The sequence below is a fragment of the Megascapheus bottae genome, chromosome 27 (genome assembly GCF_031878675.1).
Source record: "Megascapheus bottae isolate mThoBot1 chromosome 27, mThoBot2.hap1, whole genome shotgun sequence".
Lineage (NCBI taxonomy): Eukaryota > Metazoa > Chordata > Mammalia > Rodentia > Geomyidae > Megascapheus > Megascapheus bottae.
In genome coordinates, this window is record NC_143535.1 from 11,190,872 (window position 1) to 11,205,190 (window position 14,319).

Here is a 14,319-nt window from a genome sequence, read left to right on the forward strand (position 1 = left end):
TAAATCAATCAAAACAACCAAAATTTTAGCCTTTTGCTTAACATGTCAGTAAATTGTTAACATACCAAGATACGAACTTATAATTAACCATTTTCCTTTTAATTATTCAAATAAATTTTAAATTTGTTTTTCTTTTTTTAGGATGTACTGATAGTGATTTTCTAGTTAAAAGAAGGATTATTTGATCAATTTTTATAATAGTATTATATACTCACAGGGCTTTTAGAAAGAATTTCTAAGATGCTTTTAAGCTTGGTTTTATGACAATTGCTGATGTAGGCAAATGTTGCTTTAATAACATGTGATGGAAAACAAGGTGGGTTAGGAGCAGGATCCAAATCCCTAAGAGTTATAGGAAAACATCATCATTCTCAAAACAAAATTATCAAGAAACATACATTTTGTTGCCTCAGCAACAAAACAACATCCAAAACAAAAACTTAACTCCCTTATTTTAAAACTATGTTTCTAGCCATGAGCGTGGCCTAGTGATAAAGAATCCTTGCCCATCATGCATGAAGTCTTTTGGGTTGGATTTCTCCATACTACATACACAGAAAAAGCCAGAAGTGGTGCTGGGGCTCAATGGTAGAGCACTAGCCTTGAGCACAGAGAGGCTCAGGGATAGTGCCCAGGTCCTCAGTTCAAGCCCCAGGACTGGCAAAAGAACAACAACAAAAACAAAAACCTATGCTTTTACTGAAAAAATGTAATCTTAATAAAAATCACAAATGATATAACTCATATATGACTCATTACAAACCTGTGGAATTTACTAATCTTAGATGATAACTGCTCAACTCATCTTTATAAACTTAGTGGAAGCTTCACAAATGAGCCTCAGTTTCATTTCACTTTAGGTCTTAAAGCTTTATACTTGCTGGGCACCAGTGGCTCATACCTGTAATCCTAGCTACTCAGGAGGCTGAGATTTGAGGATTGTGGTTCAAAGCAAGCCTGGATAGGAAAAGTCCCTACTAGACTCTTATCTCCAATAAACTATTCAAAAAAGCCAGAAGTGGTGCTCAAATTGTAGAGTGCTACCCTTGAGCCCAAAGAGGCTCAAGGGCCAGCACCCACATCCTGAGTTCAAGCCCCAGACCGGGCAAACAAAACAAAACAAAAATAAAACAAAACAAAAAAAAGCTTTATACTAGTACTATTATAAAAATATGACTAAAAAAACCTGACACAGACATTTGGAGGTGTCAACCAATTAAAAAAAACTTGCTGAGGAATCTACAAAATGCAAACTAGTTTATCAAGTTTAAATGTGCATACCCTGAAAAGTCACCGAGGTCAGTGCTTTGGCCGGCACTAGAACTTGCTGGTTCATGTAAAGTCATTAATAACTCTACCACAATCTCCGGTAAGTTACTAATGAATAAATGATCAATCTGCAAAGATACAAAATTGAAATATACTGAACATATATATCATATCAGTGACCTTTAAGACAGCCTAAAAACTTACTATTTATTTACAAAGTTATCTGGTGATTATAAGGGAAGATAGATAAAACTTAAGACATGAAACATGTCTAATTATAACTTTTTCTTCTACCTAGCCAACACTGGCGTGACATGTGTAGGGAAACCATACCATGCCTCTTAATGCAGTTATTTAACTAGCCAAGACTTTGTATCCATATTGAAGAGATAATTTTTAAATACCTGGAAAAAAAAAACCTTTGTATTGAGCATTAAAATGCTGAGATACATCAACAGAACATAAACAGAGGGAAAAAAAAAACAACCCTAGAATACCCATACATAAACATGCACATTCAAAACCATAAAAAAAAAACCTCTACAGTTGGGCCCAGGAGTTTGGCCTAGTGGTAAAGTGCTTGCTTAGCATGCACAAAGACCCCGGTTCAATTCCTCGGTACCACATACATAGAAAAAAAACCGGAAGTGGTGCTAAAGCTCAAGTGGTAGAGCTCTAACCTTGAGAAAGTTCAAGGACAGTGCTCAGGCCCTGAGCTCAAGCCCAGGACTGGCAACAAAACAAAACAAAACTCTATAGCCATGGTGATCTTTCACTAATGGAGAAAACTGAAAGTAAGCAATGTAAACTTTGTTAGAAGGTAAAAATGTGTCAGAAACAAGGAAAACAATAGCATTCATTTCTTAAACGGATTGACAGTTGGGAATACATCTTTTCAATCTCTCTTCTACTAACATATATTTGTTTCATTTGGTTACTATTGTAGTAAAACATTTTTCTAGATCTCAGATTTCTCAACATGAGTATATCTTATGAACTCTTTATTGTTGTTGCTGTTATAAATAATACATTAGATTTCTAATCCCAGCACTCACAGACTGAGAAAGAGGATCTTGTGTTTAGTGTGGGCTGAGTGTGGGCTCAATAACAAAAACAAACAAACAAAAATCCCTGGGTTAAATATGAAAAAAATTAATAAAGTAAAAGCAAGATATGGAAATTAGAATGGTACTCATTCTGGAAAAATGGAAAAATTGATGAAATGAAGAGAGAGCAAACTATCATTTGAATTCAACAATCAGCTCTTATTCATGCATTATTGGCAATTAAAACACATTTTAAAAAGCAGTAATAAAGACCCGGATTCAATTCCTCGGTAGCACATACATAGAAAAAAGCTAGAAGTGGTGCTGAAGCTCTAGCCTTGAGAAATACCAAGGACAGTGCTTGGGCCCTGAGCTCCAGCCCAGGACTGGCAAAAAATAAAATAAAATAAAAAGATTACAGGTGTAAAAAGCAGTAATAATCAAACTACTCTTTCTTATCTTTTTCTTTTTTTGTTATTACTAATTTAGAACATCCTAACATTTAAAAGCCCATTGAAATTGGGAAAGAGAAAGGGAAGAGGTAACATGGAAATATACTCTTTACCTGACTTACATAACTGTAACCCCTTTGTATATCACCTTTATAATTAAAAAAAAAACTTAAAAAAAAGCCAACTGGAGAAAAACACTATTGACAATTTATGGGTAGTGATTCCACACTAGATTTAAATGTATAAATAATGAAGAAATGAATAGCTTTAAAATTTAAAGCTTAACCCTGGTGGCTGCAGTGGCTACTATCTGCTCAGGTGGCTGAGATCTGAGGATCAAGGTTCAAACCCAGCCCGGGCACAAAAGGACTTGAGGCTCTTATTTCCAATTAACCTCTAGAAAAATGGGAAGTGGGGCTTGGTTTAAGGGTAGGGCAGTAGCCTTGAGCTGAAGAGCTCAGGGACAGCACCCAGGCTGAGTTCAAGCCCCATGACCTATAACAACAACAAATTTAAAGCTTTCATTTGAAGCCAACTGAAGGTTAAAAGGTTGGTAAATATTGAAGCCATACCTGTTTTCCCAGAAGGTTTTCACCTTTAAGTATTTCATAGACTTTGGTAGCAGTCTCTCTTTGCTGTGCCATCCTACTGTCTTGTGTACCCTCATAGGCAAAATAGGGAAGAATATTGACAAGAATCTTTGGAAAGCAATCTACTAGGAGACTTTTCCAATCCTTTTGAATCTGATCAGCCATGGACTTCACCTCATCAAAATGACTTCTAATTACCAAAGGTGGAATCAAAACTTTATAACACGATCTAAAAATATAAAAAGTTAAATAGGGATTGTATGTTTTCAAAGTTAAAACAACATTATAATGTACTTCTAAAAATAATCAAATGCCTTCATCAGCATCAGAGCATCATTTTTAAATTATTACATGTTTGTACTCTAATTTTTTTTGGGGGGGGGGCAATCTTGGAGCTTGAACAGAGGGCTCAGGCTCTGTCCCTGAGCCTCTCTGTGCACAAGGCTAGTACTCTATCATTTGAACCATTACACTAGTTATGGCTTTTTTTCTGAGCCATTTACTAAAGATAAGAATCTTATAGACTTTTCGCCTGAGCTGGCTTTGAGCCATGATCCTCAGATATCAGCATCCTGAGTAGTTAGGATTCCAGGCATGAGCCATCATCATCTGGCTCTGATTTTAATTTTATTAGCAAATTCTAAATATATACACACATGTTCACGCACATACACACATACACACACATGCACATACACACCCAAAACTGCTTAGAAAATATGACTCTTCTGAGGTAAAAAAAGATTTACATTATAAAATGAAATAAAAGGCAATTTATAACTTTAAAGAAGACCTGGGTTCGATTCCTCAGTACCACATACATAGATAAAACAAAAAACAAAACAGAAGTGGTGCTGAGACTCAAGTGGTAAAACTCTAGCCTTGAGAAAGTCCAAAGACAGTGCTCAGGCTCTGAGCTCAAGCCCAGGATTGGCCAAAAAAAAAAAAAAGATGATTTAGCAGTGAGCCAGTGGCTCATACCTGTAATCCTACTCAGGAGGCTGAGATCTGATGATTAAGAATCAAAGCCAGCCTGGGCACTAAAAAACTCAAGACTCTTATCTCCAATTAACCACCAGAAAACCAGAAGTGGTGCTGTGGCTCAAGTGGTAGAATGCTAGCTGAAGAGCTGAGTTCAAGCCCCACAACTGAAAGAAAAAGTGTGTGTGTGGGGGGGGGGATGATTTAAGGACCAATAAATCCCTTTGGTCTTGATGTCTTCTGAAGGCAATTATCCACATACAGCTCTTCACAATCCATGATATACTACATATAAAATACCTATCAAAGTGCTTATCATAGGATATGCTCAACAAAAATACATGACTGGGCTAGGAATGTGGCTTAGTGGTAGAGTGCTTGCCTACCATACATGAAGCCCTGTGTTCAATTTCTCAATACCACATAAACAGAAAAACATAGAAGTAGTCCTGGGGCTCAAGTGGTAGCCTTGAGCAAAAGAAGCTCAGGGACAGGGACAGGGACAGGCCCTGAGTGCAAGCCCCAGGACTGGCAAAAAAACAAAAAAAACTGCATAGATACCCAAACAATACTCCTGGTTATTTTAAACCTATTTTCAAAATTTCCTTTTCTAGAGTTATAGCTATCACAATGAATTTTTTATATTAAACTTCTAGATCTAATAAAAATAATGAATGCCAAGCAACAGAAACAAAATCAAGGCAGCCTCTAGTGATTTAAATATATATTTCAATCAAGTTGCAGAAGGCATTTCCTAGTTTGTTCAAGGTTACCTATCTGTTTACTAACAAAGCTAGAGCCACATCCTGAGATCACTGACACTTAATACATTCTCCAATAAGCTGTCTTGTTCCTCATGTTCTACAGCCCCCCAACCTATGTCTAGCCAGGTAGGCAAAACAGCAGTGCCAAACACAATTACTTGACTTTAAATTAAACATTTTTCTATATGTGACATATATATAAACTTGCCTGTAGAAATCTTCAACATTTGTGTAGTTTAACAAAATAAAAGGAAAAGAAGATAAGTTATATTCAGTCTCTTCAAGGTTTAGCCATTCCAAAATGAGGTAATCTAAATGAGAAGCCATGAAATCTTCCAAATGTCTATATCCAAAAGTTTCAGAAACTTTCTTTAAAACCTGCACAAACAAAAAAAAAAGCTGACGCTTCAAAAATTTTTAAAAATTAAATCACTTAAGGGGCTGGGAGTTTGGCCTAGTGGTAGAGTGCCTGCCTAGCATTCACGAAGACCCGGGTTCGATTCCTCAGTACCACATACACAGAAAAAGCCAGAAATGGTGTGGTGGCTCAGGGTAGAACACTAGCCTTGAGGAAAGCCCAAGGACAGTACTCAGGCCCTGAGCTCAAGCCAAGGACTGGCAAAAAAAAAAAAAAAAATCACTTAAATCTTTGTGATTATTGTTTACAGTAGGATTTTGAAGCATTCATTCAATTTTCCTATGCCTTGTTTTTTTAATAATGAAATAGGGATAACAAAAGAGGAAATGAAAAAATGTATTTAATATGTGTAAAATATATAAATGCATAGTATCTGGCACAAAGAAAACCTTTAATCAATGTTAAATGCCCCAAAATAAAAGCATAAAAATCAATTGTAGGTGGCTGTAGTTTGACCTAGTGGTAGAGTGCTCGCCTAGCATGCATGAAGACCCAGATTCGATTTTTTGATATCACATACATAGGAAAAAGCCAGAAATGGTGCTGTGGCTCAATGGTAGAGCTCTAGCCTTAAGGAAAGCCTAAGGACAGTGCTCAGGCTCTGAGTTCAAGCTCCAAGACTGGCTAAAAAGAAAAAATCAATTGTAATTTCTAACACCTGACTTTATCTCAAAGGAGGGTTTATAGTAAATTATCTCATTCTTTCCTTTTCTTTTTTTTGCCAGTCCAGGGCTTGGGCTTCATGCATGCTAGGCAAGCACTCTACCACTAGGCCAAACTCCGGGCCCCAATCATCTCATTTTTAAATCCAATTAAAAAAATCTAAACATAATATATCAGAGACAATAATTAAGTAGTGCAATGGTATACTTAGAAAAACAAACTCATATTAATACCAAGTAAATGGTTAATGTCCCTAAGAGCAATTACCTAGTATTGGCATACTATACAGCTGCACAATAACTATGCTTGCAGAATTTTGACAGTGCTTAGAAGCCCATATTCATTATCTAAAAACCTGTAAGAGAAAGTCCTAAAACTTGCCAAACCATTAATTCTTCACTAATAGAAAAGGAAGAGTAGCTACTTTCTGGAACACTGGATTGATGCAAGTACTGGACTCAGTCTTTCTTATCCAATCATAAAAACTACATGGTCCTAAAGTTTTTGATTTCTGGCCTTTCTGATACCCTTGTGCTTCCCCAGAATTTACCAGGCAAAGCAACTGGTAATGTTCTTATCTACATGCTTCACTCAATAAACACTATTCCAGAGAGCCTGGTCTGTATCCTAACAGGTCATTTAAAAAAATGCTGTATACCTGTTGTTCAAACCTATAATCCTAGCTACTGAGGAGTCTGAGATCTGAGAATTGCTGTTTAAAGCCACTCTGAGCAAGAGAGTCTATAAGACTCGTCTCCAAGTAATCACACATTCAAAAAAAAAAAAAAAAGTCAGAAGTGGAGTAAAGCTGTGGCTCAAGTAGCAGAGCACTACTAGCCTTGAGCAAAAAAGCTTAGAGACATTGGCCAGGCCCTGGTTTCAGGACTGACACACATACACACATGCAAAAGAAAAGCTTCATGGACTGGAAATGTAGCTTAGTTGTAGAGTGCTTGCCTAGCATGAAAAGAGGAGAGGGAGAAAAAGATGGAGGGAAGAGGAAGGAAAGGGGGAGGAGGAAGGGAGGAGAGGATAGGGGAGGGAGAGGGGGAGAGGGAAGGGAGGAGAGGACAGGGGGAGGGGAGGGGAAGAGAGGGGAGAAGGGAAAGCTTCATAAAATATTCATATGCTCAATTTTTTTTGTTTTTGTCAATCGTGGGGCTTGAACTCTGGGCCTGGGTGTTGTCATGGACTCCTCAGCTCAAGGCTACTGCCCTACCTCTTGAGCCACAGCAGCATTTCTAGTTTTCTAGTGGTTAATTGGAGATAAGAGTCTCATGAACTTTAGTGCCTGGGATGGCTTTGAACCTCAATCTTTAGATCTCAGCCTCCTGAGCAGCTAGGATTCATAAGGTCAATTTTAAGAAATGCTATATCCAATAGATGAATATATTATTTAAAGTGATTAAACTGAGTCTATAATATAGATCTATGGTAAGGTGTCTGCCCAGCACTAACACTTTACCCTGGTATTCTGAATCTGAGCCCAATCACTAAGGGAAAAAAGTTACTAAAGTAGTTTCCAATTGTCCCAACTTAAAAAAGATAAAATTGTTTCCCAGTCTTAAACAAGTCCCAACTTAAAAATTTAGCTGTAAACTTTTTGTTTAAAAGTCATACAAGAAGATGAAGACTTGGCTAAGTAGTAAAACATCTACCTATGCATGAAGCCCTGTGTTTGATGTACGGCACCACAAAAATAAAATCATGTTATCTTGTAAAGGGCATGAAAAAATATAAATTCATCCATATATACCTTTTTCACGAGGTGAGGTTCTAATCCATTCTCTTTCATTGATTTACATAAGGCAAACAAAGCCTGTTTTTCGCAGATAGGGCTACAGTATAAAACCACAGCTATCATCATCAGTAAAACAGATTTTCTATTGTAAGTCTCATCCAAAAGGTCAGGGTTATCAGGGCTGCGGGACTTCAAAAGAATTATAAAGACAATGTAAATATTTAAACATTATAATGAATCAATGAGACTAAAATAAAAACTGTAGCCTGTGAAGTATGTTTTAAATCCAATAGTGATAGAACTAAGACCTCAAATTTGAACTCAGGGCCTAAGCATTGTCCTTGAGCTTTCTCAAGGCTAGCACTTTACCACTTGAGCCACAGTACCACTTTCAGCTTTTTTCAGGGTATGGGGAACAAAGGAATTGAACTCAAAGCTTCATGTATGCCAGGCAAGCATTCTATCACTAAGATACACTCCCGGCCCTGAGAAAATGGTTCTTATAGTAATAAAAACTACTCTTCACAAAATCTTATGGAAAGTACTACCAAAGGAAAAGCCTTCCCAGGCCAGGATAGTCTGTGAGACTCTTAATGTCCAATCAAGTACTTAAAAAACTTTAAGTAGGGGCCGGGAGTTTGGCTTAGTGGTAGATTGCTTGCCTAGCATGCACGAAGACCCGGTTTGATTCCTTGGTATCACATACATAGAAAAAAGCGGAAGTGGTGCTGTGGCTCAAGTGGTAGAGCTCTAGCCTTGAGAAAGTCCAAGGACAGTGCTCAGGCCCTTAGTTCAAGCCCAGGACTGGCAAAACAAAACAAAACAAAACACCCTAAGTAGAGCTGTGGCTTAAATGATAGAGTACTGGCTTTAAGAATAAAAGCTCAGGCATAGCCCTAAGTTCTCAATTCAAGCCCCAGGGCAGGTATGCATGGACACACACACACACACACACACCTACTTATGAAGTATAAATCCTAAGATAATTGTTATCATTAAAACACCTTCACATGTAGCTCTAAAATCATGCAAATAGAGTATGAGCCTTTAGTTTAATGGCCCACTGCTATAAAATTCCAACAATATTTTTTACTATATTTGATAAAAGGTCTTCTTCACATTCATAATATTTTGCTATTAATTGATGATCATGATCTTTTGGTACAAGAAATAAGGACATCATTTTGGTGCTAAATGCTATCATTAACATGTTCGAAAGCATCATGAACTTTCCACTAAATCATTTCTCATTCATTCCTTGAAAGATAGAGACCTATATTCTCCTTAAAAATCCTAGTTTTAAAAAACCCTACTTTTATAAAAGTAGAACAGTGGTTTAAGTGGTAGGGCATCTTCCTGAGGCAAAAACAAAACAAAAAAGAAATCCTCAGAGACAGTGTCCAGTCCCTAAGTTCAAGTTCAGGATTAGCACATGTGTGCATGTATATACATACATACTTCTACATAGAAATATGAAAATCATAGGGCTGAGAGTTTAGCCTTGTAGTAGAGTGCTTGCCTGAAACACTCTAGCATGCATGAATAGTACCACATACATAATAAATGCCACGGCTCAAGTCATAAAGCACTAGCCTTGGGAAAGCCCAAGGACAGTGCCCAGGCCCAAAGACTGGCCAAAAAAAAAAGAAAAGCACAGGTTTCAGTAAGAATCAGGTAATTTTTATCTGATGTTACTTCTTAAGAAGTTACTTCTTAAGAAATAGCTACTCTTTGACCCACCTCTACCTTTATATAAACCAATTTATTTCATTCCTAAGTTGCTTTAAATCAGTTTTATATTATAATGTGCTGGATACAAATCATTTTATGCTGAACTTGCTATAGCTATAGACAGGATATTCATAGAAAGCATGTGATAGTAGCAAATATGTGATAGTAAAATTACCACTTCTCTTACTCCTTCCTGAGCTTTCAAGTATGCATTTTCAAAAGCTGTTTGTTGAAGCCTCAAAGGAAGTGCTTTCAATGACTTGGGACAATCCCCTTGACTCATGTCCTGGAATAATCTTAAGACAAAGAAAAAAATAGCTTTTTAAATTCAGATTCTACATTTTCCAAAGCATATTACTAAGAAAAAACAAAACTGTTCTGCAAGACAAACATACTAGCCCTTTCCTTGATCAAGACTAATGAAATTTTAAACGGATTCAGACCACCCATTTCATATTAAGGTCCTGAATACATAATCTGTTCTTTTTCTGTGAGACAGTTATCAAATGACTTCTCATTAGTTTCCTTGACACACTGAAATCAATCTGGCAGAGAAAATAAATTGTACTCTTGTCACAGATGAATCGGAACAGGCCACAAAGTCCTGTCAATGTACTATAATATTTAATTACTCAAAGATTCTAATGTTCATATTTAGGTGAGTGTTGGCATAATTTCTTTGTGGGGATCTCTTATTATTGATCACTTACATCTAAATAGCAAAGTTATTCAAATGATTCAGTTTTTATATTTTAAAGCAACATGCAGTCTGTTCAATACTTTCTTTATTTCCCCAATTATTACTTTCACGGATAGTTTAAATGTGCTAGACATTACATTGCTATTTTCAGAATTAGAAACACTTCATGAAAACCTAACACATTACCTATTGATAGACCCTGCAGCCAACATACGAACTTGGTGGTGATCATCAGCAAGAAATTGTGGAAACACTTCCTTTACAGGAAAGTCTTCTCCCATCACATTAAGAACAGCCCATTTTGAATAAGGATCAGCCTAGGGAGAAAGAATATTTGAGGTTAAATATGAAACATTACCAGAAAAGTCATTCATTGCCAAAGAGAAATAAGAACTGTTTTCGATTTTCAATGGAAATCTTACTAATAATATAAATAACTTACCTCAAGTAAAGTTTTAAGGCATTTTACCAATGCTATTCTTACAGAGAATGAACATTTCTTGTCCTTTGTTAGATGCCTGAAATCAAGTGAAATTTTCAATGTAAAATAATTTCAATAAAAGAAATCAAAAGGATAAATAACTAAATGACTTTTCCTTATGTAAACCATGCCAATATATTTACTTTTCCAAAAATTGAAATGAAAGGAGTTCATGATAATGTGTGTTATTAGTTTTATACAATTATTCCTCTATATGGAACTGTCATGTTGCAACTAACCACAAACATATTGTAAAAAGAATTTTTTTTAAAATTTTTGGTTGTTGTATGCAAGATTTCAAAACCACATTCTATACTGGCTTTCAAATCCTTATCAAATAGTATAGGAGCTCTAAATTATATATATATATAATATATACTACATATATTATGTATATATATATATATATAGTTTACTTATTTACTTATGTTCTATAAGTATCAAGGTGTTAAGAGGGTGGCTATGGATCACACTGTGACAATGCCAGAACAAGAAAAATTCATCTGATTTATGTTTGTTGGACTTTCTTTATTTGCTATATTGCCAGGCTATTCAATGATTCAAGAAATTAAAGCCTAAGGAAAAACAATTAAGCTTTACAAGCTAGAAGGGAAACATTATTTTCTGCTCCAGTTAAAATAAATACAGGTTACATAGAAGAATCAGAAGAAACCACTAATGTAGAACGCAAAATTTGCATTTGTACCTCAAGGCCGCAAAAGACACATAAACACTCCAAAAAGTACACTGTTACCTACCAAAAGGCACCAATCACTGTGAGGAACTGTCCTTGCGCATCCCTTGTACTCTCAGTGTCCACACAGCCCTCATCTAGGTTTGTCACTACATGGAGGGCATGGTTTAAAATTGTTGTACAAACATCTTGGTCTCGACGATATAAAGAACATACAAGGCTGTGGTGGGAAAGTTTAGTCTTATAAGTTAAGCAGAAGACAACAGCTTATAAATAGTAGATTTAAACTGAACATAACATATGATTTTAATTTCTTACGACAGTGGTTTCAGAAGCTCAACAACATCTTCCATGGGCAAAGGACATTCTTTTCCAGGAAGCTCCTTTAAAAGCACCAAGTACTAAGATGGGAGAAAAATATCACTTTTCATATATAAACATAATCTCATACACGCACACAGAAGAAGCTATAGATTTTTAAACAAGGTATATAATTTTTTAAAAAATGCCTTTGAAGTTAAATACAATTAGGTTCAAATCCCATCACAACAACCTTATATAATTAAAAGACCCAGCCATATATCCTGGTCCTTGGTGCTCTTACAGGTAAAATGGTTAGGTATCACTTAAGTGGTCAGATAACTGTGAGAATGAGAGAAAATGCACCTAAATCTCTTGCAATAAAGTTATTATTATCATTATTGCAGTTGAGATAAAGAATCAGACTATATCCGGTCTCTATCCTTACAAAATAATTCCTAGATTTACGAACTGACTGAGAAAAACTATTAGACTACTATATTTTAGAAAGCAGAAATGAGGGGGGAGGGGAAAGGAGGACAAAGAAATAAGAAGGGGTATTGAGGTTCAAGAAGTAATGTACCTATTACCTGATGAATGTAACTGTAACCCCTCTATACATGATCCCCACAATAAAATACAAAAAAAAAAGAAAGCAGAAATGATCAAGGGTAGAAAAGAAGTCAAGTCTTTTCACCCATCTTAGAAAACAACATAAGGCTCCTGATGATACTTGCAGATACAATGCTAGTTACAATTAGGCAACCAATTTGGTTTTTTGTTTGTTTTTTGCTAGTCATGTGGCTTTAACTCAGGACCTAGACACTGTCCTGGAGCTTTCTCAAGGCTACTACAATACCACCTGAGCCACCGCACCACATCTGGTTATTTCTGTGTATGTGGTATCGAACCCTGGGCTTCATGCATATTAGGTACTCTATCACTAGACTACAGTTCCAGCCTCAAAACTCCTGTACTCCCCCCATGGGGACTTGAACTCTGGGCCTGGACACTGTCCCTGAGCTCTTCAGCTCAAGGCTGACTCATCTCTGATTGCCGGGAAACCGGAAGTGGTGCTTTGGCTTAAGTGGCAGAGCACTATCCTTGAGCTGAAAAGCTCAGGGACAGCACCCAGACCCAGAGTACAAGGCTCATGACCAACCAAAAAAACAAAACATGTACATGTCTATATATATGTATGTGTGCATGTGTATATATAAATACACATACATTTACCTATATATAATTATATATGTATTTTTATAAGTAGCCCAAGATTCATTTCTCAATTAATCTCTCATATTCAAGTCTTCAAAGGCACTGTATGATTCTGATTCATATATATCAGGCTACTACATTTAGTCAGAATTAAAGAGCTGCTTTGTGTGACTTACCATGTGTAAGTGGAGGGATTTAGCAAGATCTAGTATGCTAGAATCAACCAACAGTAACAATTTTCTCCGAATATCAGCTGCCCTAAATGACACAGTATTGGTCTGAGACACAGTTACACACACGCACAAGAACTTTATCATGTCTAAAAGAAGGAGATCTTGCTTTGACAGATATTCTTCGGCTAAAGGATTCATGGCACCTAAAAATAAACGCATTCATTAACACTTGAGGGGCACAACAGTCCAATAGAGTACATATGAACTTAAACATCTGTTCTATTTCCTACTGTCTGAATACTCATTTAAGCTTTACTTCTTTAAAATTACTCAGGTGGTTGGGTGCAGTGGCTCATGCCTGTAATCTAGCTACTCAGGAGGCTGAGATCTGAGGATCAATGTTCAAAGCCAGCCTCAGCATCAAAGGACCTGAGACTTTTATCTCCAATTAACCTCTAGAAGAGGCAGTGGGACTTGGCTCAAGGGTAGGGTGGTACGGCTCAAGGGTAGGGTGGTACGTGGAGCTGAAGAGCTCAGAGACAGAGCCCAGAGTGAGTTCAAGCCCCATGAACCACAAATAAATAAATAAATAAATAAATAAAATAGTACTCCTGTGAAGATTAAAATAGGAAACTAGTAAGTTCAATTAAAAGTTTGAGAAATTCAAAGTGAACGGAACTATCTGAATAGACTATACTAAGGGAAAGTGAAATCAGCATAAAAGTGCTATCTATGAAATTATTGACAATACCAAATTAAGATAAAGAGTTAAAAGAAAACTAAGAGGGGATAACTGGAGGGGAATTAATAAGGTGGGGTGAATCTGATCAAAGTATATTATATGAATGTATGTAAATATTATAATAAAATACCCTTGGGTACAATTAATTGATTTAAATAAATCCATTTTTAAAAGATGTAAAAAATCCCAAACCCAGGCGCAATGGCTCATGCCTGTAATCCTAGATATTCAGGAGGCTGAGATCTGAGGAACAAGGTTCAAAGCCAGCCCCAGCACAAAAGGACTAGAGACTCTTATCTTCAATTAACCTCTAGAAAAAGGAAGTGGGGCTTGGCTCAAGTGTAGGCTTGAGCTGA

General features: G+C 36.4%; 1 protein-coding gene across 1 annotated transcript in view; it reads right to left on the minus strand.

Annotated features, from left to right (window-relative positions):
- Atm (ATM serine/threonine kinase) overlaps positions 1–14,319 on the minus strand; it is a 94,776-nt gene that overhangs the window by 45,524 nt on the left and 34,933 nt on the right. The window contains exons 18-28 of the mRNA XM_090319574.1: positions 13,225–13,424; positions 11,849–11,931; positions 11,595–11,750; positions 10,798–10,873; positions 10,542–10,672; positions 9,831–9,951; positions 7,940–8,113; positions 5,311–5,480; positions 3,340–3,586; positions 1,282–1,397; positions 216–342 (exon numbers count right to left, since the gene is read on the minus strand). Coding sequence (XP_090175700.1) covers positions 216–342; positions 1,282–1,397; positions 3,340–3,586; positions 5,311–5,480; positions 7,940–8,113; positions 9,831–9,951; positions 10,542–10,672; positions 10,798–10,873; positions 11,595–11,750; positions 11,849–11,931; positions 13,225–13,424 — 1,601 coding nt within the window. The remainder of the gene's footprint in view (positions 1–215; positions 343–1,281; positions 1,398–3,339; positions 3,587–5,310; positions 5,481–7,939; positions 8,114–9,830; positions 9,952–10,541; positions 10,673–10,797; positions 10,874–11,594; positions 11,751–11,848; positions 11,932–13,224; positions 13,425–14,319) is intronic.